This window comes from Mirounga angustirostris, unplaced genomic scaffold (assembly GCF_029215605.1).
Source record: "Mirounga angustirostris isolate CCGP_5_RB_7025 unplaced genomic scaffold, mMirAng1.0.hap1 SCAF_6, whole genome shotgun sequence".
NCBI classification, from domain to species: domain Eukaryota; kingdom Metazoa; phylum Chordata; class Mammalia; order Carnivora; family Phocidae; genus Mirounga; species Mirounga angustirostris.
The window spans coordinates 145260371-145283807 of NW_026991714.1; the positions used below are offsets into that span (position 1 = coordinate 145260371).

The 23437-nt window shown below is 51.4% G+C and overlaps 1 protein-coding gene across 7 annotated transcripts in view; it reads left to right on the top strand.

Moving 5' to 3' along the window:
* TACC2 (transforming acidic coiled-coil containing protein 2) overlaps nt 1-23437 on the top strand; it is a 199392-nt gene that overhangs the window by 49389 nt on the left and 126566 nt on the right. For 5 of the 7 annotated variants that reach the window (XM_064595369.1, XM_045879001.3, XM_045879000.3 and 2 more), the window contains 2 exons: nt 8047-13254; nt 13824-13937. In XM_064595369.1, coding sequence (XP_064451439.1) covers nt 8047-13254; nt 13824-13937 — 5322 coding nt within the window. Of the gene's footprint in view, nt 1-5755; nt 5951-8046; nt 13255-13823; nt 13938-23437 lie in introns of all 7 variants that reach the window. The other 2 variants (XM_045879003.2, XM_045879002.3) reach the window with 2 other exon arrangements.

Consider the following 23437-nt stretch of genomic DNA (forward strand, 5'->3'; position numbering starts at 1 on the left):
GCTCATCAGGGAGTCTGCTTAAGGATTCTCTCACTCTCTCCCTCTGCCCCTCTGCTTCTTTCTCTCTCCCTCACTAAAAAAGAAAGAAAGAGGAAAAAAGAAGAGAAGAGAAAAAAAGAAATGTATTTAAACGAATTGGTATATGGTCATGACAGTACCTAGATGCATTGAAAGACAATGACAGAAATGAGTGACACCCAGAAAGAGATGTGGATTTGTGCCAACTCTGGGGAGCTCTTGGGTGCAACAATCCGTCAGCCCCTTCTAGCAATCAGGCTGGGAACCGCAAAATTGGGTCATTCCACTGTCTTTTAGACCCCACAAAACAGATGCTGAAAAAATTGATTAGAAGACAGTTTTTTGAATTTTCCTTTGAATTCAGATGCCTGTCCTCCACCCCCCCCCCCACACACACACTATGCTGGATAATGGATTGTCACAAGTGGACTGACACCTTGACCTTGAAGTCATATAAGTCCATGTGGCAGAGCGCACACTGAATAATAAGGATACTTTGGGGTTTTACCACTCCCTCACATATACGCCCTTCTCCCCCATAACTCTTTAGAACCTACCAGAATTTTCCTCTTGTTTATTGCATGGGTTACACAAGCATTGTGGTCTTTGTTTTTTCTGGCACAGAATGAGCAGAGGAAAGAGTTAAAACTGAATAAAAAATACAAAGCTGAGTCTGACAGGGCTGCCAAGGTCAGTGGGCTCCTCAGCCTCTGTGCAGGAAGCATCGTTTGGACAAATTAGGACCGCGTGTGTAGATTGGACCTAATCTGCTGGGATGGCCAAGAAGTTTCTGAGGAGGTGCCTTTCTCTGTGAAATACCAGGATTAGTTGTTGAGACTTGGCAATCTCCCTCTCTTTATTAACTTGAGAATTCTTTCCTCTGCGTGAATCACTTAGAACATAAATCCTTTCCCAACGTCCCTGGAATAGGCAATGCATCTCACAGTACGGGAGTTAACCGAAGTAAGGGGTTTTTTGTGTCAGTTAAAAAAATTACTCCTCATTTCTATATTCCTTCCATCTTTCAATCATTCATTCGGCAGAGTAGGTACCAGTGCTAGACCAAGATATAAAAATAAATGAGGTAAATTCCCTCTAACCTCCAGGAGGTCATACCCAGCGGGAAAATGAGTGAGTGAACAAATATACCACACAGATACTGAGAGACAGTCTGCACACCGGCTTTAGGAGAATAAAAAAGGGAGCACATGCAGCTCAGGGAGGGAATCCCTCCGTGGAGGGAGGTGCGTGGCGGGGAGGGGTCCTACCACAGAGGCAGGTGACAGGGTCGGCACTGTTCAGGGGAATAAGGGGGTTTTACCATGGAGGAGGGAAAGGGGGGAATCCCATGATGGACGGAATTAGAGGTTCTCATTGCAGAGGAGAATTAGGGGATATTATCATGGAGGGGGAAAGAACTCCCTATGTGCAGAGCCCTCAGCTGGCCTTGCTCTGAGGCACAAAAGAGCTATTCACATGTTCCTGATTTACAGGCATATTCTGTTCCCAGAGCAGGTGAGAGGTGAGTACAGGGGGTGCTTTGATAGTGTGATTTGAGAACTATCCTTCTAGTTCTCTAAAGGACAGCCGAAATGTCCTTACCAAATCTTCCTTTTACATATGGCTATGCGTTCCATCCTATGTTCTGTGGGTGGCACATCAGTCTCACTAAATGCTCTATCAGAAAAAGGGGCAGAGGAAGATTTTTGAGAAACACCAAGTTTGGAAAACACCGTGCAATATCTTCTTGTTGATTCACAATGTATGGCGGTATCTCAAAGGCACTGAGAAGTCCTGCAGTAAAGAAACTTGTTTAACTCTGTTTCATCTAGTGCTTCCTGTATCATCTAAAGACCAGGGAAAACTTTCTTGCACATCTCTCTCTCTTTTTTTTTTTTTTTTGGTGGGCAGCAAAGTTTATTGAGCGATAGTACAAAGCTCCCAACGAGGGAGGGGAAAGAGGGAAGGGACCCGAGAGGATTGCCCTCTCTCTCTTTTTTTAAAGAGGTGGGAATTTGCTCCTGGTTGTTTATTTACTTATTTATTGAGAGAGGGAGCACATGCATGGCGAGGGTGAGGGGGCAGAAGGAGAGGAAGAGAGAGAAGAATACCAAGCAGACTCTGTGCTTAGCACGGAATCCAACGTGGGGCTTGATCTCACGACCCTGGGATCATGACCTGAGCCGAAATCAAGAGTCAGACACTTAACCAAGTGAGCCACCCAAGTGGCCCTCATATATCAAGTTCTTGAGGAGACTATCTTCTTAGGCAGTCTTCCTAGTTTGAGATGGAAAAGGGAAAGAAAGAAAAACTGGGAAGTGGGCATCTTCATAGAGAGTAGAATACCTCCAAGAGTCATAGTTATGTATAACCCTAGAGCACTTGGTTACCAGACTTATGATTCACAGAGAAAAATACAAAGCAAAGGGCAAGAATAAAGACAGTGAGTCAATTAGGTGATTAGCAGTTTAACTGTGTCATTGTGAAGATCTACACGGTCCCCAGATTAACCAGGTTTACTCTGATTCCATGTTTGGAAGACCTGAAAACATTTTGGAGTTTAGTTTTCTTTCTTTGGTTGGGGTCTCAGCCTTCCTTCTGCTGAAGAAAAGTCACATGGACAACATGGCCCAAGGGTTAAATCAGATTTTGGCGAGTCCTGAAAACGTATGGGAGAAACAAAACACCACAGTCATCCTAAACTGCTCTTGGGGGTTTGGGAAGCTAATTCATCATATCCCTTCCCACCAGATTCTGAGTCAATCATGAAATTGGCACCAGAGTCTGCAAGGAGAAGAAAGCCAGCTTTATCAACAGTAAGCGGGGACTGGAAGATAAGTCAGAATGGGGTTCCTGATACTGCCCCCTGAACTAAACTTCCCCACCCAGTGCCAGGCTGCGGACGAGTGCAGGGTGCTGCGAAGGCTGGGGAGGGCCAGCTCCAGTGAGCTTGTCACCTGGCAGGCAGCTGGGGGGAGGATGAAAGGACTGCACTTCTTATCTCAGTGACCTAGAGCACCTTAACCCCCACCTGTGTGGCTGCTTTCCCCATCACACCAACCAGAGGAGTCTCACTTCTTCCTGGGAGATAACCCTAAGGGAGAATAGGGCAGAGTGTTATACTTCTCTGAGAGCTCAGCTGTGTCATAAAACCCCTGAATGTGTGGGCCACGGCAGGAACCCATGCAGCTGAGGACCGCCCCCAGCCCTGAGCCCCCTCATCACCACTGCAGCTGCCCCAACTGGTAACAGTGTATTAGGACTGGAGGTTTCTGGGGGCTGCGATGGAACTCACAGGATCTCTCTCTACCACTTGCTTTCGTTTTCCAGAAAGAACATTGGAATGCAATGAGTAACATCAGTGGTGATGTTATGTGGGGAAATCTTCTAATCTTTTTCAATTACACTAATTTATGAAAATAACCAATCATTCACAGACTTCTGTACTTTATAATGAGTAACAAATTTCTTACAGCGCACCCCCTAACTCATCAGACCCACCAGTGTACACAGGGACTTGTGGTTGAAAAGTGCTGCCTTGACCTCATTTCTTTTGAAGAAGCATTTAAACAGAAGTACTTTGCCTTTTCTGAGCCTCATTTTTCTGTATCTTCATCAGTAAAATGAAGAATTTGGACTAAATCGGTACCAGAATGCTGAAATTGTCTGGAAGAAAAGAACCTTCCTAATTGTCACATCAAACAACCATGATTTGGGAGCATTTCTGCATATTTAGAATCTTTGATTTGTGTTCACTTGTATCTGCCCATCCACCCATTCATCTACCCAATCATCCATCCACCAACCATTCATCCATTCATCCATCCATCCATCCATCCATCCAACCATCCACCAATCACCCATCCACCCAACCATCCATCCACCAACCATTCATCCTTCCATCCATCCAACCATACACCCACCAACCATCCATTTGTCCATTCATCCAACCATCCATCACACAATCCCTCTAACCAGCCATCCATCCCCCAACCATTCATCCATCTATCCAGCCATTCAGCCATCCAATCACCCATCCACCAATCACCCATCCACCCATCCATCCATCCATCCATCCACCCATCCATCTACTCATACATTCATATATTCAATATTTACTATATGCTAGACACTGGGGAAACAATATTGAAAAGAGACAAGACTCAGTCTTCATTATACTCCAGTGGAGGGAATGATCATCAATCCATGTTGATGGCAACTGTGACTACAGCCATCACCAGGGGTCCTGTGAAAGGAGATCTGATCCCAGAGGCCAGGCCAGGAAGGCTTTGTTGACAAGTGATGAGTAGGGCTGAGACCTGCTGGGGAAGAGTAGGAGGGCTCTGGGCTCCAGGCAGATGCACTGATGGAGAGGTCCAAGTGGGATGAGACAGGAAAGGTAGGCCGGGGCCACAGCTGATGGCAAAGTGAAGCCACTGAAGAGTCTTCTCACTAGGGTGACAAGATTAGGCTTTTATTTCTAAGCCATGTTGCTCAGGCTGCAGACTGGAAAATGGAATGATGCAACCAGAGTGAGTGGGAGAAGAGCCTGTAGCGCCCATCCAGAAGGGGTGGGGCCAGCAAGTAGAGGGAAGCGGGAGGTGGCAGGGCCCGGAGCCAGGCAGTGCGGGGCTTGAGCTTGCTTTGCCTCGGGAGCTCTGAGACCTTGGGTCCAGTCTTAAACCTCTCTGGGGATATTTCTATGTGAGTGCAATAAGGGCCATCTACTCTGCAGAGCTACTGAGTGGATTAGATACAATCATAACTGGAAAGTGCTTAGCATGGGCCTGGCCTTAATAAATGCTCACTATGTGGCAACTCTCCATCCGACGATTCTGCTTTATGGTTTTGTTGGTTCCCTTGAAGCCTGGTAGTTCAGGGGCCATGCTTGTTTTTTCTCCACCAGGCTCCTTCCCCAAACATTCCTGGTTGGCTCAAGTGTACGTCTTCAGAACTGTGCACTTAGGAGCCCATCTGGATGTGACTGTCTCCAGCTAGGGTAGTGGGGAGGGCATCTCTGTTGTCTGCTCAGAACTTTGCTACAGCAAATCACCTCTCTTCCAGGTTGCTTTACCCTATGCTTCACCCTTTCTTGTGCTGGGGGTGTGTGGTCTGCACCAAGGAGACCGTATCAGACTCATCCTACAACCTCAACTCAAAGGCAGTGCCCCCTACGGGCTGAAAACCTTCCATTGAGAGTTCTGCGCAGCCAAGCGCACAAGGGCTGGCCTTTGGATTATTATTATTATTTTTTAAAGATTTTATTTATTTATTTGAGAGAGAGAGCATGAGAGGGGTGAGGGTCAGAGGGAGAAGCAGACTCCCCGCCGAGCAGGGAGCCCGATGCGGGACTCGATCCCGGGACTCCAGGATCATGACCGGAGCCGAAGGCAGTCGCCCAACCGACTGAGCCACCCAGGCGCCCGGGCCTTTGGATTCTGAGCAGCATCTCCATCCCACACATTTTGATTCAATCTTGAAGCACAAAAGGACATTATGTAAGCGTCAATTAATGCAGAGCCCTCACGGATCAGTTCTTAGGATTTTTCCTGCCCTTAGGCAAATTTGCTTCTGACAAGTGGCTTTAATCTGGTTTTAAAGATTGCTTCGGATGGGCAATCAAAGAAATTGCTGGTGTTCAGCTTATGCTAAATAAACCAAGCAGGGTTTTTATGTGGGGGGAGAGTCGTGTGCCTCAGACTCGGTGGGAATTTGCTCCTGGTTGTTTTCTGATAAGACCCACAGGTTTTCAAGCTGCCCGGATTGAGTGAATGTGTCCCCAGATGATAAAGACTTCATTCCGCCTGAAGGGAAGCCCCACAGTCCCCCGAAGCTGGCAGCTCCAGTCAGAGGCAGGGACAAGGAAGTGGTTTTATTTGTCTTCTTACCCGCGTGGAGGGGGCTGTGTTCTGCGCCTCTGGAGCAAGCAGACGTATGTGGGAAGCACTTCATTTCTGAATTATACACCATTAACCTCACTAACTGCTAAGTGCTGTGACCCCGAGTTAATGGGTGGGACACAAAATGTAAAGTGCTTGTAAAAAGGAAACTGGCCAGCTGCGGAATGCAGAGCGGTTGGTTCCAGAACAATCCAACAGTGCTGTGGCTTGGGAGCCCTCCCAAGCCTGGTGCTTCCGGGGGTGGTTCCCCACGCGGCCGTCAGCGCTGGGCCACGGCTTTCTGGGTGCAGCCGTCCTTGTGGCCAGCTGAGGATTAAAGGGATTTGTATAACTTCCCCTCTGAGTTTTCTCTTCTTTGCCCTTGTCAGCTCTGCTTGTGGGTCTGAAAATACAAATCGGGTTGAGACAGTAGCCAACTCTTTCTTGGGTCCCTCTTGAATATCTTCTGTGCCTCAGGCACATCATTCGTGTGTCAAATGTGCGGGAACAGGCATTACATGAGGATGTTTCGTGTAGTGATGATGCGTACACACCCCCTCAAAGATGTCCAGTACATTCCATAGGTGAGGGGCTTGGAGAGAGGCTGGAATGGAGTCAGGGTAAGAGACTCCGGGCATAAACCACTGGTTTGTCACAGTTCTGGAGGCTGAGCTCCAACATTGAGGTGCCAGCACATTCCATCTGGTGTGAGCCTGCTTCCTGGTTCATAGACGGATGGTTTTTCGCTGTGTCCTTGCAAGGCAGAAGGGACAGGGGAGCTCTCTGGGGACTCGTTTATAAGGCCACGAATCCCATGCTTGGGGACTCCATCTTCAAGACCAAGTCACCTCCCCAAAGCCCCACCTCCTAATACCATCCCCTTGGGGATTAGGTTTCAACACATGAATATGAACTGGGGGGACACAAGCGTCCAGTTTCCCTCCTTGGAAGTGTGCATTCTTGGAGGCAGGACGGATTATTTTCCCAACCTTTCGTTTTGGAAAATTTGAAACCTCAAAATGTTGCGAGAAAGGACAATAAGTACCCATATACCCATATTGTGCCGGCACAGTCAGTTTCTGATGAGACTTTGCTTCTTGGCTTGCAGATGCTGGCTTCTTGCTGTGTCCCTCTTGGCTTGTTCTCTGTGTGGCACACTCCTGGTGTCTCTTCCTCTTCCTATTAGGACACCACTTGGATTGCATTAGGACTCAACTCCTATGACTTTATTTAACCTATTTACCTCCTGAAAGGCCCTATCTCCAAATACAGTCACATTGGGGGTTTGGACTGCAACATAGGGATTTTAGGGGGACACAATTCAATTCCTAAATTTTAACAGGAATGTATTTCACCTTGCCACTGTATGCATCCCTGATAAATGAATGTATATGCATTGCCTTGCATTCAAAAGCTAGAATTTTGGTAGTGAACGTGTAGAGTAGAATCTTTTCTCTGGTCACATTCAGAACACTGTGGGTCTGTGAATAGGTCAATGTATATATATGTAACAGTTGCAAGAGCGTTCCATAGATTTTCCTTCCTATAATAATTTTATTATTTTTTCCCTAAAAAATATAGGTCACATGCAGGAATTCCATAGCTAAACAGAATTGATTTTTGGATGACATCCCTCACAGTACTACATGTTGAATTAAAGAATCAAGGCAACTATTCTCAACAATAGCTCTTTATTTCAAAGCATGGCTTTGCCCACTTGTGCCTTTGCCCCAAACATCTAAAGATCCTCATTAAGTACTTAGGACCTCCTTGTAAGTTACACAGAACTGGTTCAAACCCTCTATTATGATTTATACCTATTGAAAACTTTCTGATTTCCCTGCATTTTGGACTACTGTGACTATGTTTTCATATTTCCCTGTTCACAACCGACCATCATGGAAAACTCCAAGCTGAATGTTTGAGATTCCCTGCATTGATTTTGGGAGAAAGTAAGGGCACATGAAGGGTTATAGGAGGGGGAGGATGGGGGGGCTTGGTCTCTTCATGGAGAGGAATGAGCTGCATGGGGATGCTGTGTTTTGTGGTCTTTGGTGGGGAAAGGGTGGGGGTGATTCTGCCTGTGATGTGGTTCTGGACACACATCCACGAGAATGAATGAAACATCAAATGTTTTCATTGTTGGCAGTGCCGGGCACCGAGGCTCCTGCTCTGCGTCTGAGGGTGCCGCCAGCCTGGATCCGTGCATTGTGTCCCCGGAGGTGACTGAGCCAAGCAAATGCCCACAGGAAGCCAGGGGCCCAGAAGGTTCTCCACTGCCCCGCCCACCAGTGCCCTGGGAGCAGGAGTGCCCCTCCGCCTCCATGCCCTTTGCCCAGGGCCCCCTGGAAGCTTGCTTGGCAAGCCCAGTAGCAGCACCTGAAGATTGGCCCATCATTCAACACCCCAGGAGGGAACCTTCCCCAGATGCCCGTGGGGAGGCCCCAAAAGCGTCCGTCCCTGAAGGGGGCAGTTCTACTCAGTGCAGCGTGGACGCTGTCGTCCCCAGTGCCGGGCACACATTGTCTGCCTCCAGCCACACTGACCAGTCGCCGGGGGTTTCACCAGCACCTCCCCAAGAGCTGATGAAAGGACAGCTGTGTGAAAAAGATGGCCAGCCTGGTGATTTCGAGTCCCAAGGGAATGAGGCTGCAGGTGGCCTTCCCCTGGCAGAGTCCAGGCAGGGGGCGGCTTCTGTGCCAGAGGCCCCGCAGGCCCCTCCTGCCGCTCAGCCAGGCAGGGCGAGCTCACCTGGCCTGGAGGAGTGCCCCGCAAAACCTGAGACCCCGACTCCACCAGAGCCAGCCCCCGGAGCCTCAGGCAGAGACGGATGCCAAGTGGAGGTGCCGCCTCAGGCTTTCGCCGCCAGCTCGGAATTCCTCGGGGCCTGCCATGCCACGAGGGGCCCTGCAGGGGCTGCCCAGGAAGCCGACACAAATTCCCAGGAAAGCAGCCAGCAGCAAATGGGAGCCCATCTGACGCACGTCGAGCTGCCCTGGGGTTCACAGAGTCCTGGCCCGGCACCCAGGGCCGGGGGCTCTGGGAAGGAGACCGTGGGGGCTGGCGGTGCTCAGGGTCGCTGGCAGGCAGGGGGCCCGGGAAGCGAGCCCAGCACAGCTGTCCCTTCCGTAGCAGGCAACCAGCCTGGAGGGGCTTCGCTCGAGAGCACAGAGCCCTCCCCACGAGCCCTGATGGAGGACACACGTCCAGCTTCAGTCTCCACCTTATCACCACCTGCTCAGGCCTCTGCTGCTGCAGAAGGATCCAGCTGGTTGACCCAGGAGGTGGTTTCCGGGGCTGAGATGCCAGTTCTTACGAATCTGGCCAAAGAGTTAGCAGATGCAGGGTTGGCAGGACGGGAGAAGCTCGCATCCGATCTCAGAAGGGAGGGAGAGGGTCTAGGAGGGAACTGTGCAGAGGGTCCTGCCCCTTTGTCCCAGGACGACAGGGGAGAAGTCTCAATGAGGGACCAGAAAATCCAACAAGGAGTACTGTCCCCTGCCCCAACCAGTGTATCAGACGAAAGGGCCAGAAGCTCACTAGGGTCGAAGGATGAAGCCAGGACCCCCGAAAGCCCAGCTGTGGCTGAGGAGAAGAGCAGACTACCCGAGGCCAACTCTAGGGGACAGGAAGAAGTCCCAGAGCCACTTGACAGTAGAAATCCTGAGAAGCCCTGGGGAGAGCAACCTGGGGCCTTAGGCTGCAAGCCCAGCCTGGAGGTGGAAAAAGAGGAGGTTTCAGAGCTAAGCCATGATGTGGACAGCAAAGTGCATTCCGGCACTGACTCAGCACAGCCACCCAGAAAGGAGGGTCCCGGGCACACCGATCGGCCTGGCTCTCCATCAGAAGACACAGTGTGGAGCTCGGTGACCTGTGGGATGGTGGGAGAAGCCCATGGGGTCCGTGCCTCTGGCTCACTGCACAAGTTCCCCGAGAAGGATCTCGCCCTGCCCCCTGGGCCAGATGGAACTGGTGAACACATTCTTCCCAGAGAAGCTGCCTGGGAGGGGCCAGGATTGCAGACCCAGTGTCCCGACACCCTTCGGGACGCGGGGGGATTGGAAAGAATAGACTATCTTCCTGCTTTAGAAACTGAGAAATCAGGTTTCCTGTCAACTCCTGCGGCAGAGGTCATCCCCAAAGCCCAGGAGGCGGAGAGCCCATCTGACACAAAGATGAGGAGCCGCCCATCTGCGCAGAGGCCCAGCAGCTGTGCCGGGGAGGGCTTGCTGACATCCCCGGGCCAACCTTGTGGGCTGGGGCGTGAGGCAGCTGGTCAGGAAATCCATGCTGATGGGCCATATTCCCCCGAGGGGGAGAATTTGGCAGTGGACTGTGGGCTTACGATGCTCAGCCTGGAGCAAGATCAGCAGGGAAACCCGTCCTGCCTAAGGGAAAACTGGACACAAGTAGCTGCTTCTGAGGGTCCCCCGGTATCTTCTGAGAACCGTCTCCAGCCATTGCAATCAGAACCAGAAGCATCCATGTCTGACATGCTCGGGGAGAAGCCCCAGCAGTGTGAAAATGAGAAAGAGACTTATGCAGGTGGTTTAGGCTTTAAGAACCTAGACACAGATGCTTCTCCAACCCACCTACCTGTGGAACGTCTGGCAGATGTGTGCTTGCCCACTCGCGGGAGAGAGGAACAAGCTTCCAGATCAGAACGTCACGGGGAGCTCCCCAAAGGCAGCCTGTCTGATGCGCCCGGTTCGGCTCCCAGGGACGTGGTTCCAGAGAGTCCTGCGACAGAGCAGCCAAAACTGTCAGCAGCAATAGGACCGGAGTTGTCTGCGCAAGGGCAGAATGAGCAAGAGGGAGAATGCAGTGACAGCCTGCCTTCCAGAGTCTTGCCACCTGCAGCTGAGGCCTCAAAAGACTCTCCTCTTGCAGGTCACTTGGGCAGAGAGGAGAGTTGCTGTGCACAGCAGGGGCCCAACAAGTCCCAGCAGGAACTGGCAGATGGGTCGCGAGCCAGCAGCCAGCATGAAGAAGCATGTCTCAGGGATGCAGAACTTTCTGAAGCAGCTGACGCTCAGGCCCCGCTCCAGGGGTTGGGTAAGACAGAGAAGGCAAGTGGGAACACAGTGGGGACCCCACCTTGTCGGCCTGACTCAGTCGCTCTCCTGGATGCGGCTCACGGCCCGCCAGGCCCGGCGCCCGTCAGCCTTAGAGGCACACCCAGCCAGGATGCCCCAGACAGAGAGGCGTATGGGGAGACGCAGGGAGGCAGGCAGCAACCTGTGCCGGCCCCACAGAAGGACATGGAGCACCCCACCGCCTCGGATGCAGAGGCCCCAAGGCTCCTTGGAAGTTTCGCAGCGGCAGAGGATCGAGGTGCAGATGGTGGGGCTGCCGAGACTGCTGGGAATGCTGAGGAAGGGGACCTGGGGGTGCAGCGGGCTCTGGAGGGGCCCGCAGAAGCTTCTCTGAGTGGTGGCTCCTTTCAGACTGAGCAGCGCGCCTCCCCTGAGAAGGAAGCTTCTACCTTTGCCCGGGGTGAGCCAAGCCAAGCAGAGCAGCTTTCGGCCGGCGGCCAGGGGGCCTTGTTACCAGCCGGAGAGCTGGGGGGGATTCCCAGGAGCAAGGTGGATATTCCTGCAGCCCAGGCTGTCCCCAACCCAGAGAAACCCCTGCCACCTGGGCCACCAGAAGAGGCTACTCCAGACACTCCTTACCTGCATATCGATGGTGCTGCCGGGAAGGGGGCAGGCCCTTGTCCCATAGAAGAGCCCCTGCCGGCCTTGGAAAATACCACCTCCATGAAGCTTTCCGCCAGCCTGCTTGCCCCTCTCTCACAACCAGGGGTGGCCAGCGGGGAGGTCTCTGTGGTGCAAGCGAGCAGTGGAAGCCCCAGAGCTGGAAACGCTGAGGGACCCGCGGACTCCATCCCCTACCTGGACAGGGCGCTGCTTCTGACCAAGAGTAAGCAGATGACAGGAGAGGAGGAGGAGGAGGAGGCCAGAGCTCCTGGTGCAGACCCGGAGCCCGGTGGGCCGCCAGCGCGCCCCGCCAGCGAGGAAAGCATGGCAGGTGAAGCAGCAAAGGAGCCAGAGGGCAGCGGGGAGAGGATGATAGAGCCTTCCAAGGATCCGAGGAGGGGCGCCTCGGGTGGTGTGGACGCAAGCTCCAAGCAGATGGGCATGATCACTGGGTTCCCTGACTTCAGGGAGCACATCACCAAGATCTTTGAGAAGTCTGTGTTCAGAGCCCTGACCGCTGATCGGCCCCAGAGTGCGGCGGGAGCCGAGGGGAGTGTGAGGGGCGAGGACCTCGTGGGGCCACACCCAGAGAAGCCTCCAGATGGGGCTCAAGGAGTGGCCATCGCCCCTCTCCTCGACCTTCCTGCTGGACTCGGGGTGGATGCAAAGGAGAAGAAGCAAGAGTTGCCTACAGAGGCTGAGCTCGCCTGTCTGGTTCCCCAGGATCCCGCTCCAGGAAGGCCGCCGGGTCTGGCGGCACCAGCCGCAGAGCCAAACCTGCCAGGTGCTGGCGTGGGGAAGGAGATGACCGGTGTCCCACAGACTGCGCAGGAGAGTGAGAAGCCAGAGGGGGCTGGGGAGGCCGGGCTGGGGCTTGGAGGCCAGGCCCCCTCACAGCAGGGCGGGGGCCAGCAGGAACTAGCCTTGGGTCCTTCCCTGCCCGCAGCTGTTCAGGAGACTCCCGTGGAAAAAGCTGCGGGCTTCCAGGTGGATCCCCAGAGCCACCGAGAAGGGGCCTCGGTTCCAGAAGACAGAATTGCTCCTGGGATATACCCCCAGGAGACATCCACTGGCGACGGTCAACCCAGAGAGGATGGTGCCTGGGGCTTTGCTCACACAGGGGGTCCGAGTGACATGCCAGTGTCCACCTCTGCCCTGGCAGCATCTTCTCCCCATGGGGGTGTTTCGACTGTGGCCGAGGCCATCCGTGAGCCCTGGACCCCCGACACCGTCGTGGGGGAGCAGAGGTGTGGAGGTGGAGCTCCTGAGCTACAGGCTGCACCAGCAGGAGCCACTCCCATAGAGCCCGGCTCGGTGGCAGGAGCTGCTGGGGAAGCGGAGGGTGACGTCACCTCGAGCACAGCTGAGACCGGGGCGCGTGTGGCTGGTGACCCGCCCGAGACAGGTACTACGAGAATGTTCTCTGGTGCTGCTCATGGGGACGCAGGCTGCTCTGCTGGGGCCCCAGGCACGGAGGATGCAGCCACTCTGCGAGGGGCCAGCCCGGCCGTGCACCTGCTGGCTGAGGAGCAGCCCAGGCCTGAGCCCCCCACTCCTGCTGGGGGCGGGAAGCTGCGAGTCTCTCCACCTCCGGAACCTGACGAGCTTCGGGACCCGAAGCCCCAAACCCTGGCTCTGGGAGTGCTCCACCCTGAAAGGTACGGAAAAGAACAAACTCCCAGGGGGACGTGGGGCCAATGTCAAAAGGGAATCCCACCCCGGTTTTTAAGAGTCAAATAGACGGGTGGTTTTTTAAAAAGCTAGGTTTTCTATGCCTAAATGTTTAAATTTACTTGCTTGCAACCTCTGGATGTGCTAAGATTCTGAAAAAGGTGAGAGGAATGGGTGGAAGTTGGGAGCTGTTTGTTGGACACTAACAGAGTCCTGTTCGCTCTCTGTGTTCTTCAGTTCATTTCACTCAAAGTGTCTGAAAAGCGTGAAATGTTTACTGGCTGGCCACGCTCTTGGGTCATAGGTTAGAGTCAATCATATGTTTTTTCCGGAGCCTAAATACCTTTGCTTTTGAATCTGGATTTATTTATACAGAGAGGCCTAAATGATCCAAAAGCATCTCAAAACCATTGACTGCTGGAAGCTGATTTTTTTTTTCCCTAGGGATTTTGGGGTAGTACCCGCTTAAAGCTTGAATTGGGAAATGGACTTTTTCAGTCACATGTGGAGAGAAATACCCTTCTTACCATCTATTGCTTTCTTTATATTGTCCCAGAAGAAGCTCTGGGCCTGGCCCATCCACCTTACCTTCAGTTCCTGAGAAGGATGCTCCAGATGCCCCAGGCGAGGTCACCTCAGATGAGGCCAGAAGTGCGGGAGGAGCAGAAAGGTCAGTGAAAAGGTGTCAGCCTTTGGAGATCCATGAGGACTTCTTCGGCAGGGACACACTGGATGTTTTGCAGAGGAGAGTTCTGTTCACACACGAGTCCTTATATAAGCAAGAAGCAAACAGCCTTTCCCATTCTTTATACAGGTAAAGCAGTGCCCGAGATGACGGAGAGCTCCACTTTTATACACGGGATGGAGTGAATTTCACATGGGAGCTTACTACCTTAAAAAAAACCAAAGAGCTGTATTGAGATGTAATTCACATGCCATACAGTTTGTTCATTTAAACTGTACAATTTGGTGGCTTCACAGAGTTGTGCAAGCATCACTACAATCAAATTCAGAACATTGTCATCCCCCCCCCAAAGAAACCCTGCACCCCTTGGATATCACATCCCAACCCCCAGCCCTAGACAAGCACTAATTTGAGGCAAATGGTTCAACACTGATTTAATCTCTGAAGCAGGAGTGTCTACTCACCAACCCCCGTCATACTCCATAGAGATCTCAAGATTAGGGGACAAATGACAGATGTAACTGTGAATCCTGGACGCTCACACTTGTATGAAGTGTGCCTGCTGGTTCTTTCCTGAGTGAAATGCCACCCAGGATTGTAGAAAAGCAGCTGCTCAGAAGGTTCATCCTTCTGGGGAAATGGAGATATTGTGAACATCCTTAGACCTCTGGCTGTTCCAGGGCTGTGTGTGTGTGTGTGTGTGTGTGTGTGTGTGTGTGTAGCAGGGTTGGACTTTAAATCAGTACCTGTGACAGCCCAGTGTATCCTACCAAACAGCTGCAGGCATTTTAGGAAGGATTTGATTAATATTTTGCACACGCGGAAAGAATGTACGATCACCTGTTTTTCGAGTCTGAGCACTCCCCCCGACACCCAGCTGCCTTCCTGCCCTTACAAGGGCGCCTCTTGTAACTCTGGCTGGCGAGATTCAGGCGCTTGCTGCCCAGGCAGATGCAGGTGTACGCGGGAGGGGGCACTTGTCTCTGCGGCTGATGTAGCACTTAAGTCCTCCCGCGGCCCTTGCTGGTATGTCTGTTTGACAGTCCCAGTTCAAGCAGGAAAAATATCTAACCAGGAAAATCCTCTCTCTCCCCACCGATGAGATATTAGCACCTTTCCCAAAGTCCCTGGAGGTTTTACCCCCTTCTTGGAGAACTTGGGGCCAGATGAATAGTAAGTAGTTCAATAAATAGTTCATGGCTTATCGTTCTAAGCACTTAAACATTTTAAATCATAATTTCTAAATTAATATTAGAACATCTGTAAGGAATAGAAAAGTAGAAGGAATAAGAGAAAAGGCCACAACCTCACCACCTAATGATTGCTGGTATTTATTATGTTATGTATTTTCACCCACCGTTTTCTCTCTTTAAATACCTGTAGAGTGCTTTTCCCCTCTGCCATCAAAACTCTGCAAGCGTGTCTTAGTGGCTGAAGGTGTGTGACTTAGCACAGTTGACTGAGCGTGGACATTTCGGTGATGAGCAGTGTTTCTGTTCCCTTTGCCCTGATGGAGGGTCCGCCGGGGGGTAGACTCTTAGACTCTCTGAGATGTACCATCTGATTTGGCAGCTGCTCGTCACCTGTGAGTGGAGGTGGTATGTGAGTATAAAATACATACCAGGTGGTGAAGATTTAGTATAAAAAAAGAATATAAAACACATGATTCATAATTTTTAGGTTGGTATATGTTAAAATAATATTTCGGACATATTGGGTGAGAATATATTATTAAATTTCATTTCATGTATTTCTTTTTTTTTTTAAAGATTTTATTTATTTATCTATTTGAGAGAGAGAGAGAGAGCAGCGAGAGAGGGAACACAAGCAGGGGGAGTGGGAGAGGGAGAAGCAGGCTTCCTGCTGAGCAGAAAGCCCGATGCAGGGCTTGATCCCAGGACCCTGGGACCATGACCTGAGCTGAAGGCAGACGCTTAATGACTGGGCCACCCAGGCGCCCCTCATTTTTCATGTGTTTCTTTTCCCTATTTCTAATGTGGCTACAAAAACTTTTAAAATTACATATGTGACTTTTGCATTCTTGGCTTCCATGTGTGACTCAGAGTCTACTGGTTAGATCATTTGGCTCCAGAACGTTCACTGCCCTGGTCCTTGATGGAGGACGGCTGGCTTTTCCTGTCCTTTGGGTTCTTGGGGAAAATGCCTGCCTCCATCTCACTGGCTGAGGATTTTCAGAAAGAATTCTGAATGGACCCTCCGCTCCAGCCTGCCAAGTGGGGTGACCTCTGGCTCCCCTCCCTCGAGGGGAATTACGGGGGCAGCAACATCCGGGCAAAGAGGCGGCCACAGATTCCAACTTAGGCTCAGTAGACCATCAGAGGTCTCCCGGAAGATAGAGACCAGCTCTTTTCAACAGAAATAGGACACGAGCCACAAATGTAACCTTAAATGTACTACAAGCCACATTCGAAACTAAACAGAAACAGGTAACATTAATTTCAATAAGATATTTTATTTAACCCAATATATCACAAATATTATCATTTTAACAAGTAATTGATATAAAGATGATTAATTTGAAATTCTACATTCTCGTTTTCATACTAAGTCTTTGAAAGTGGTGTGTATTTTGTAGCCACGGTGCTCGATTTGGACCAGCCACATTCCAAGGATGTGAGAGCCACATGTGGTGAGGGGCTGCCCTGTTGGACACCACGGCCCCTCCCAGAGCTCTGACACCTGTCAACAATGTCCCAGAAGCCCAAACCTTCCCACAGGGACCCCAAATGCCCACATCTCTCTGCCCAGCACCCTCATTCCTACAAGGTTAACACAAACGTTGGAAACACTTCTTTGCCTTGAGGAGGAGGAGGCTCAGTATGTCTGGTGAGTCCTTTGGCCACAAGGGAGCCGTGCCGTGGACCGGGGTGGGCCTCAGAGAGAGTCCAGCCCAGGCCGTGGGGCACACATGGTACGAAGAGCAGCTGTTGTCCCGGAAGGTGAAACTCAGCAGCGGCCTGGGGTAGGTTGGGAGGCCACACAACGGGCAGACGCTGCCAGGAGCTGGGTGGGGATGAAGTTCGAAGCAGGGGCCCCCAATTCACACCCCAGCTCTGCCCTTTAGTTACATCCATAACCTCAGTTTTTCCATCTGTAGAATGGGGAGGACATCGGTGCCTGCCTCATGGAGTTGCTGTGAGGGCTGAGATCATGGGTTTGAGCACAATTCGGGCACATTCTGGTGCTTCCTGGCTGTTCCCGAGTGCCTTTCTGTGGTGTGGCCTTTTCTTGTGCGGTGACCTGAATGGCCACCATTTCTCCTCATGTGGAGACTGTTCTCCTCAGGGTGAGGTTCCCACCTGGCTGTCTTCCCTTTCTAGTACTGAATTCTTTGTCTGCGGAAATATCTTAGTGGCTGAGGAGAGTGAATTCTTTCTTACCCCTCCTGGGTAGCCCACAGTGATCTGCTTCAACTTGGAAGTTGGTGAGATTGTGTTTCATTGTAAGACCTTATGAATATCTTCCTTTGTGTACCATACTGTACCATATTCCAACAACAAAAAAGTAATGTTTTGAGCTGCCCAGGGAAGAGCAAAGCAAATCAAAACCAACTTTTCTAGTCTCTTCTTGGTTATCAGGTGACGTGCTTCTGTTGAATTTGTTGAATTTTGAAGATTCTATTGACCTGAATAGAGCTGATAACCACGGATCAGTTTTAGTATCTTAGAAGTGTCTCTTTTCTGCCTCGGTGACAGGATAGTTTGGGAACCCAATCTCATATACGCGTAGATGTCAGGGGCACAAGTATGTTTACTGCTTTATTTCCCCAATTTTGAGGCCCAGCTGGCACTTCCGGTGGATACACTTCGGGTATCCTGTGGCTTTACGTCACCCCACACCCGAGGGACGTGTGTGCACCCAGTTCTGAGAAGCAGGTGTTGATTTCTACCATCGTGTGGCCTCTGCCTCTGAAAAAGCCAACAGCCTTACTTTATTTTTAGATTGTTCTACAGAAAGCACTTGAATAGATTTCAACTTTGCACACATATGACTGTCTTCCTTGTGGACGGAAAATCTAGAATTGAGCATTCTGACACACCACGGATGGTTAGGTCTGTAGTGCTGGGCCTGTCTTGGATATCCCCAAGCTTGCTTTTGCTGAGTATTTATTTACAGTGGTCTTTTTCTTTTCCATTTGGAGAAATGGTTGGAAAGTTATCCTTTCCAATTATTAGTGCATTTTGAGAGAATTAAATGATTCCCAGATGCTCAGGGTCCTAGCGCAGACCTAGGCTAAACCATGAAGAGCAGTTGGGTTGAAAAGTTGAAGGAGGTCGGCGGGGGGAGGGGGGAAACAGAGAGACGATGGGCATCATGCCGAGGAAGTCCCAGCCGGGCCTGAGAGCCACGTTGGAGCTGCTTCTCACCCTTCCTCCCACGCTCGCTCCCCACTTGCTCTCCACTTCTTCCTGCTCTCTCCTCCTCCTTCTAAAATTACAGCTGTGACACCGTGTTTTCGAGTTTAAGAATAAGGTTTTGAGGATGGCTAGAGCTGTGTAAACTAAGGAAAAGAAAAAAAAAAAAAAAGGATTCAAGCATCATTCTCTTAGTAGATAAAACCAGGACAACAGATCCCCCTCTCCACCGAGATCCTTCTGGGTCTGCGTTTATGTTAGTTTGGTTCTATTATTTTAAACTTCTTTTTGAGATGTGTTGGGCTGTGGCAGAGCCCGACAGAGCTCAGGTACCCCTACGCCTTGGAGCGATGTTCTTCCCAAACGGGAGACAGTAGAGTAAGACAGACCCATTCGTATCCCAGCGGCCTCGTACCGGCTGAGCGGCCTTGGATGAGCTGCTTCGCTCTTCAGTCTCCTCATACCTATAAAATGGGAAAATCCAAAAAACAAAAAAACACTTCTCTGTTAGGGTTGGAGTTAGGGTACGCTTGGAATATTTCCAAAGCATCCGCTATAATGCTTGGTATATGGTCGGTGTGTAATAAAAATGGCATCTTCTATTCTAATTGTAAATGTATTTATCCAGAAGCATCCTGGCAATTAAGCAAAGGGAGAATATGGCCACGGTCCCTAAATGAAATAGAGCCCCCGCAGGAACAGGGAGACTGCCACCTGGGAAGAGTCGTTTCCAGCTGTTGGGCCTGTCAGCACCTGCACACGTCACATGTAACCTCGCTCGGCTCACAAGGAGCTTGTTACTGGGCTCAAAGGTCGGAACTGAAGGCTCTACCAGTGACGTGGATTTATAGTGTTACCAACAGCTTCAATCATTGTGAGCCGTCATGTATAAAAGTCAAAGGACCTTTTATTTTTTTTATTTTTTTTATTTTTATTTTTTTAAAGATTTTATTTATTTATTTGACAGAGAGAGACACAGCGAGAGAGGGAACACAAGCAGGGGGAGTGGGAGAGGGAGAAGCAGGCTCCCCGCAGAGCAGGGAGCCCGATGCGGGACTTGATCCCAGGACCCTGGGATCATGACCTGAGCCGAAGGCAGGCTCTTAACGACTGAGCCACCCAGGCGCCCTCAAAGGACCTTTTAAAATGAAGCCTTGATGTTCGGAGGCTTTTGTGTTCCGTAATTAAAATGCGTTTTCTTGGAGGTGACGCTGTCCTTCGGAAACGCGCCAGGTCACTTTAGAAAGCTGGCTTCCAGGGCGCGCGCACGAAGGGTGGCGGGGGGCTGGATTTCCTGCCGTGGCTTCTGGCTCTTCTGGGTTTCTGAGCCCCTCTGCCCTGTGGCCTCCGTCATGCGGCACCTGGACCCAAGGTGGGGAGGAGCCGCTCGCTGCCACCTGAAAAACCAGGGCCAGTTTCAGAGCTGGGTGGTGATTTTCCAAATGAAATGTGTCCACGCTGACCCGGCTGTTCTTCGCAGAACCTCTCATTACGGCCGCTGGCGGAAGCCCTACAGCATGGACCTGGATGAAGCAGGGTTTGAGAAATGGGTATTTTCGACTCTGGCTGATGATTGCAGGAAGGAAACTTGGGGGGCATTCTCGTTGAGGCTCAGAATAGGAAAGGGACAGGAAGCTAAATGGCAGGGAGCTAGTACCAGATTCTGGGCCCTGATGGCCTCTGGTGGCATATTTCCCCCTTGATGCCTGACCTGAGCCAACCCTTCCACTGTCCTAGCCAGGCCAGCCGTCCCAAATCTGCTTCTAGGCTCTTGAGGGAAGAATTCTTAGTTCTGGGGTAGAGCAAGCACAGGCCTTGAAGTTGACAGACCTCAAGTTCCAGCTCAAGGTCTAGCTCTGTGACCTTGGGGGCGTCACCCTCCATCCAAACCTGCTTACTCACCTGTAAGACAGGGGTGCATCACACTCCCAGCTAGGGATCCAGTTAGGATTCAATGAGCCACTTTGTTTGGAATGCCTGACACAAAACAAGAACTCTGTACGAGTCTCCTTTCACTTATCCTTCCTCTGGGCCAGAGTACTTCTGCACCCAGCACCTTCTTTCTCTCTCCGAGAAATCCAGCTCCTCGGTAGGTGCTGTTCGTGGACCCCTTTAGCAGAGGAGGAAGGGGAGCCTCAGGCATGTGGCGTGGCTTGCTCAAGGGCAGAGAGCTCATAAGAGCTGGAGCTGGGGCTAGAACCTGTCTTCTGGAAGGTGTTTCACACCTCAGCTTAGACCCCTGATCATTAACTCATCAGCCAGGTGGAGTCTTGGAGAGGTTACTCTCTACGACAGCGCTGTCCACTAGAACTTTCTACAGTAATAGAAAGGTTCTCTATCTCTTCTACCCGGCATGGCTGACACTCGCCGCATGTGGCTACGGAGCACCTGAAATGGGGGCCCTTGAAAATCAAGGGTCCGTTTCAGGGTGAAGTGGACTCAGGGCCACTGAGGAGCTGAACTCTGAATTGTGCTGAACTTTGATTATTTAAAATTGAAGGTGGCCTAGCCACACGGGGCTAGTGGCTTCTGCAGGGGACAGCCCAACTCGAAGACATAGATTCTTTGTGTATCCAAGTGAGATGAATCATCACCATCAGAGGCGGTGTGGATTCCAGGAGGTTCTATGTGTGTGCAGTCCTGACGGGGCTAGGGTGCCCGGGGATGGTGAGTGAGCGTTGGCTTCCCCCTTGGCTCTGCAAGTGGCAAGGCCAGGTAGCTCTGTGTCCAGAGTAGAGACTGGGGCATAGTCGCAGCACGACTGCCCAGCAACACTGATCAGCAGGAGGCATCTCTAGCCCTTGAGCCAAGGAGCTTTACCCCCCTGGGCCAGCCAGAGGCCCTGGCTTAGCCAGCGTAACCTCACGCCCAGGCCTGGTGTGGAGGCCTCAGGGAATCCAATCAACTGGCTCTAAACAGTGGCGCTTACTCTAGAACCCTCCCTGCCCATGCCTCCACACTGGCCACACCTGTGTGGGAGCAGAAATGGGTTCAGGGCAGAGACTGGCCTTCCACTTGCCCTCCCTGCACTGTTCTTGTCCTGAGAAACGGGCAGGGTGGGAGACGCTGCCCAGGGCCGTGCGGGGTCGGCAGGCCCCAGCTAACTGCAGCTCAGCCTCCCTCCCCTTTCTTCTCAGGGCTTTTTAAGTCCTTAAGTATTTTAGCAGCCTGCCGATTCAGACATTGACTGTGAAAGTGTTTCTGTTTCCAGGGAAGGGGCTGACATAGGTCTGAGTACTGATACTCTTACTGCCCTTTGCTTTTGCAAAATGCGCAGAGTGTGTTTGGGAATAGAAACCTCAGGGGAGGGGTGCGTCTGTGCCCTGGGGGTGGGGAGGGACCCCAGTGCACGGGGGACTTGCGTCAGCGGTGAGGTCTCAGTCCAGGAGCCCCCGCCCTGGGGAGGCAGGGACGCTGGGCACCCGCCACCGCCCCATGTCAGCCAGGAGGGCCAGAGGAGGAGGGACCAGAAGTGAGGCTGAGGAGAAAAGCAGACTGGAGGGAGGGGGGCACGTTAGGCCACCTGAGTTCAAATCCAGATCTTCACTTTCAGGTGCCTGCTCCAAGCCTCGGCTTCTTCATAGGTACATGGGGCTGCCAATGTCTCTGGGGAGTTAAAGGGGTGTTTATTTTTTATTATTTTTAAAAATTTATTTATTTGAAAGAGAGAGAGAGAGAGACAGAGCACGAGCAGGGCGGAGGGGTAGAGGGAGAAGTAGACTGGAAACTGAGCAGGTAGCCCGAATCGGGACTCGATCCCAGGACCCCGGGATCATGACCTGAGCCGAAGGCAGTCACTCACAGACTGAGCCACCCAGGCGCCTAAATGGAGATGATAGGAGGCAAGACAGAGAATACTCTGCACAAAGCCAGCTTTCTTTTTTCTTTTTTAAAGATGTATTTATTTATTTTGAGAGAGAGCTAGCGAGAACATGCAGGAGGGAGGGCTAGAGGGAGAGGGAGGGGGAGAAAGAGTCCCAAGCAGACTCTACACTGAGTGCGGAGCCTGACACGGGGCTTGATCTCATGTTCCCGAGATCATGACCTGAGCAGAAACCAGGAGTCCATGGCTTAGCTGACTGAGCCCCCAGGCGCCCTGAGCCAGCTTTCAGCAGCTGGTAGCTGTGACTACTACAGAGCTGGGCCCATCAGCTCTTAGAGAGCCCACGAACAAGGTCCCTGAGCAGCGCGGAACCCTGCAGGCAGCTGCCTCCCCACACCTGGCTCAGCAGTTACCAGCAAACACACCCAGACTGGGTGCTTAGAAGGGAAGCCACGGTCTCTTCACCACTGGGAGGAGTAAATTGATAGGTGGGTTGACCCACTGCAGGTAATGCATGGGGTTTGGTGACTCCTAGCTCAGTGCTCACACTCCCGAGGGATCAGGTTGTTCACCAGCTCCTGTCTACTCACTGTGGCTTCTCCAGGGGACTGTACTTCCTTCCTCTCCTTGGGACTCAGTATTCTCCAACATGGAACGAGGAGTTGGGGGTCACGATTCTGAATCCTCTGTTTAGGGGTGTTTGCTTGGATACAAGTTTGGTCATCTCCGGCGGGGGGAGGGGGTCTTGGCTGGTGGCCAAGAGAATAAGCCACGATCTTGTTTCTTTAGGAATGTTAGACTTACAGACAAGGCTCTTGGTTACCCAGCACCTGATACTCTGCGTGGCGTGCAGTGGGTACTCCATAAGCGCTTGCTGAATAATTCAACCCAACTAACTATCAGGTGAGTGGGAGGGTTCCTGTCCTGGAAAATCAGGTCAGACAGGACTGAGAGGCAGACGCCGGGTCTCACTTCCAGCTCTGCCATTAGACTGTTAGCCTCTAAGCAAGTTCCTTACGCACTCTGAGCCTCAGTTTCCTTGCCTGTAAAATGTGTATAATGCTAGGGTCTACCACATGGACATATTATGGAGATTGCATAAAAATAATGTGTGTAAAGCCCTTAGCAGAGTGCCTGCCTGGCATGCAATAAGCACTTAAATATCAGGGGTAATTGTTTTTCTTATTAGTATCATTATTACCATCATAATTTGAATGATGCTAATACTATTATTAAGGCAGGTTACTGGTAAACACGTGCGTTTGACACATGGATTAGCTGAAATT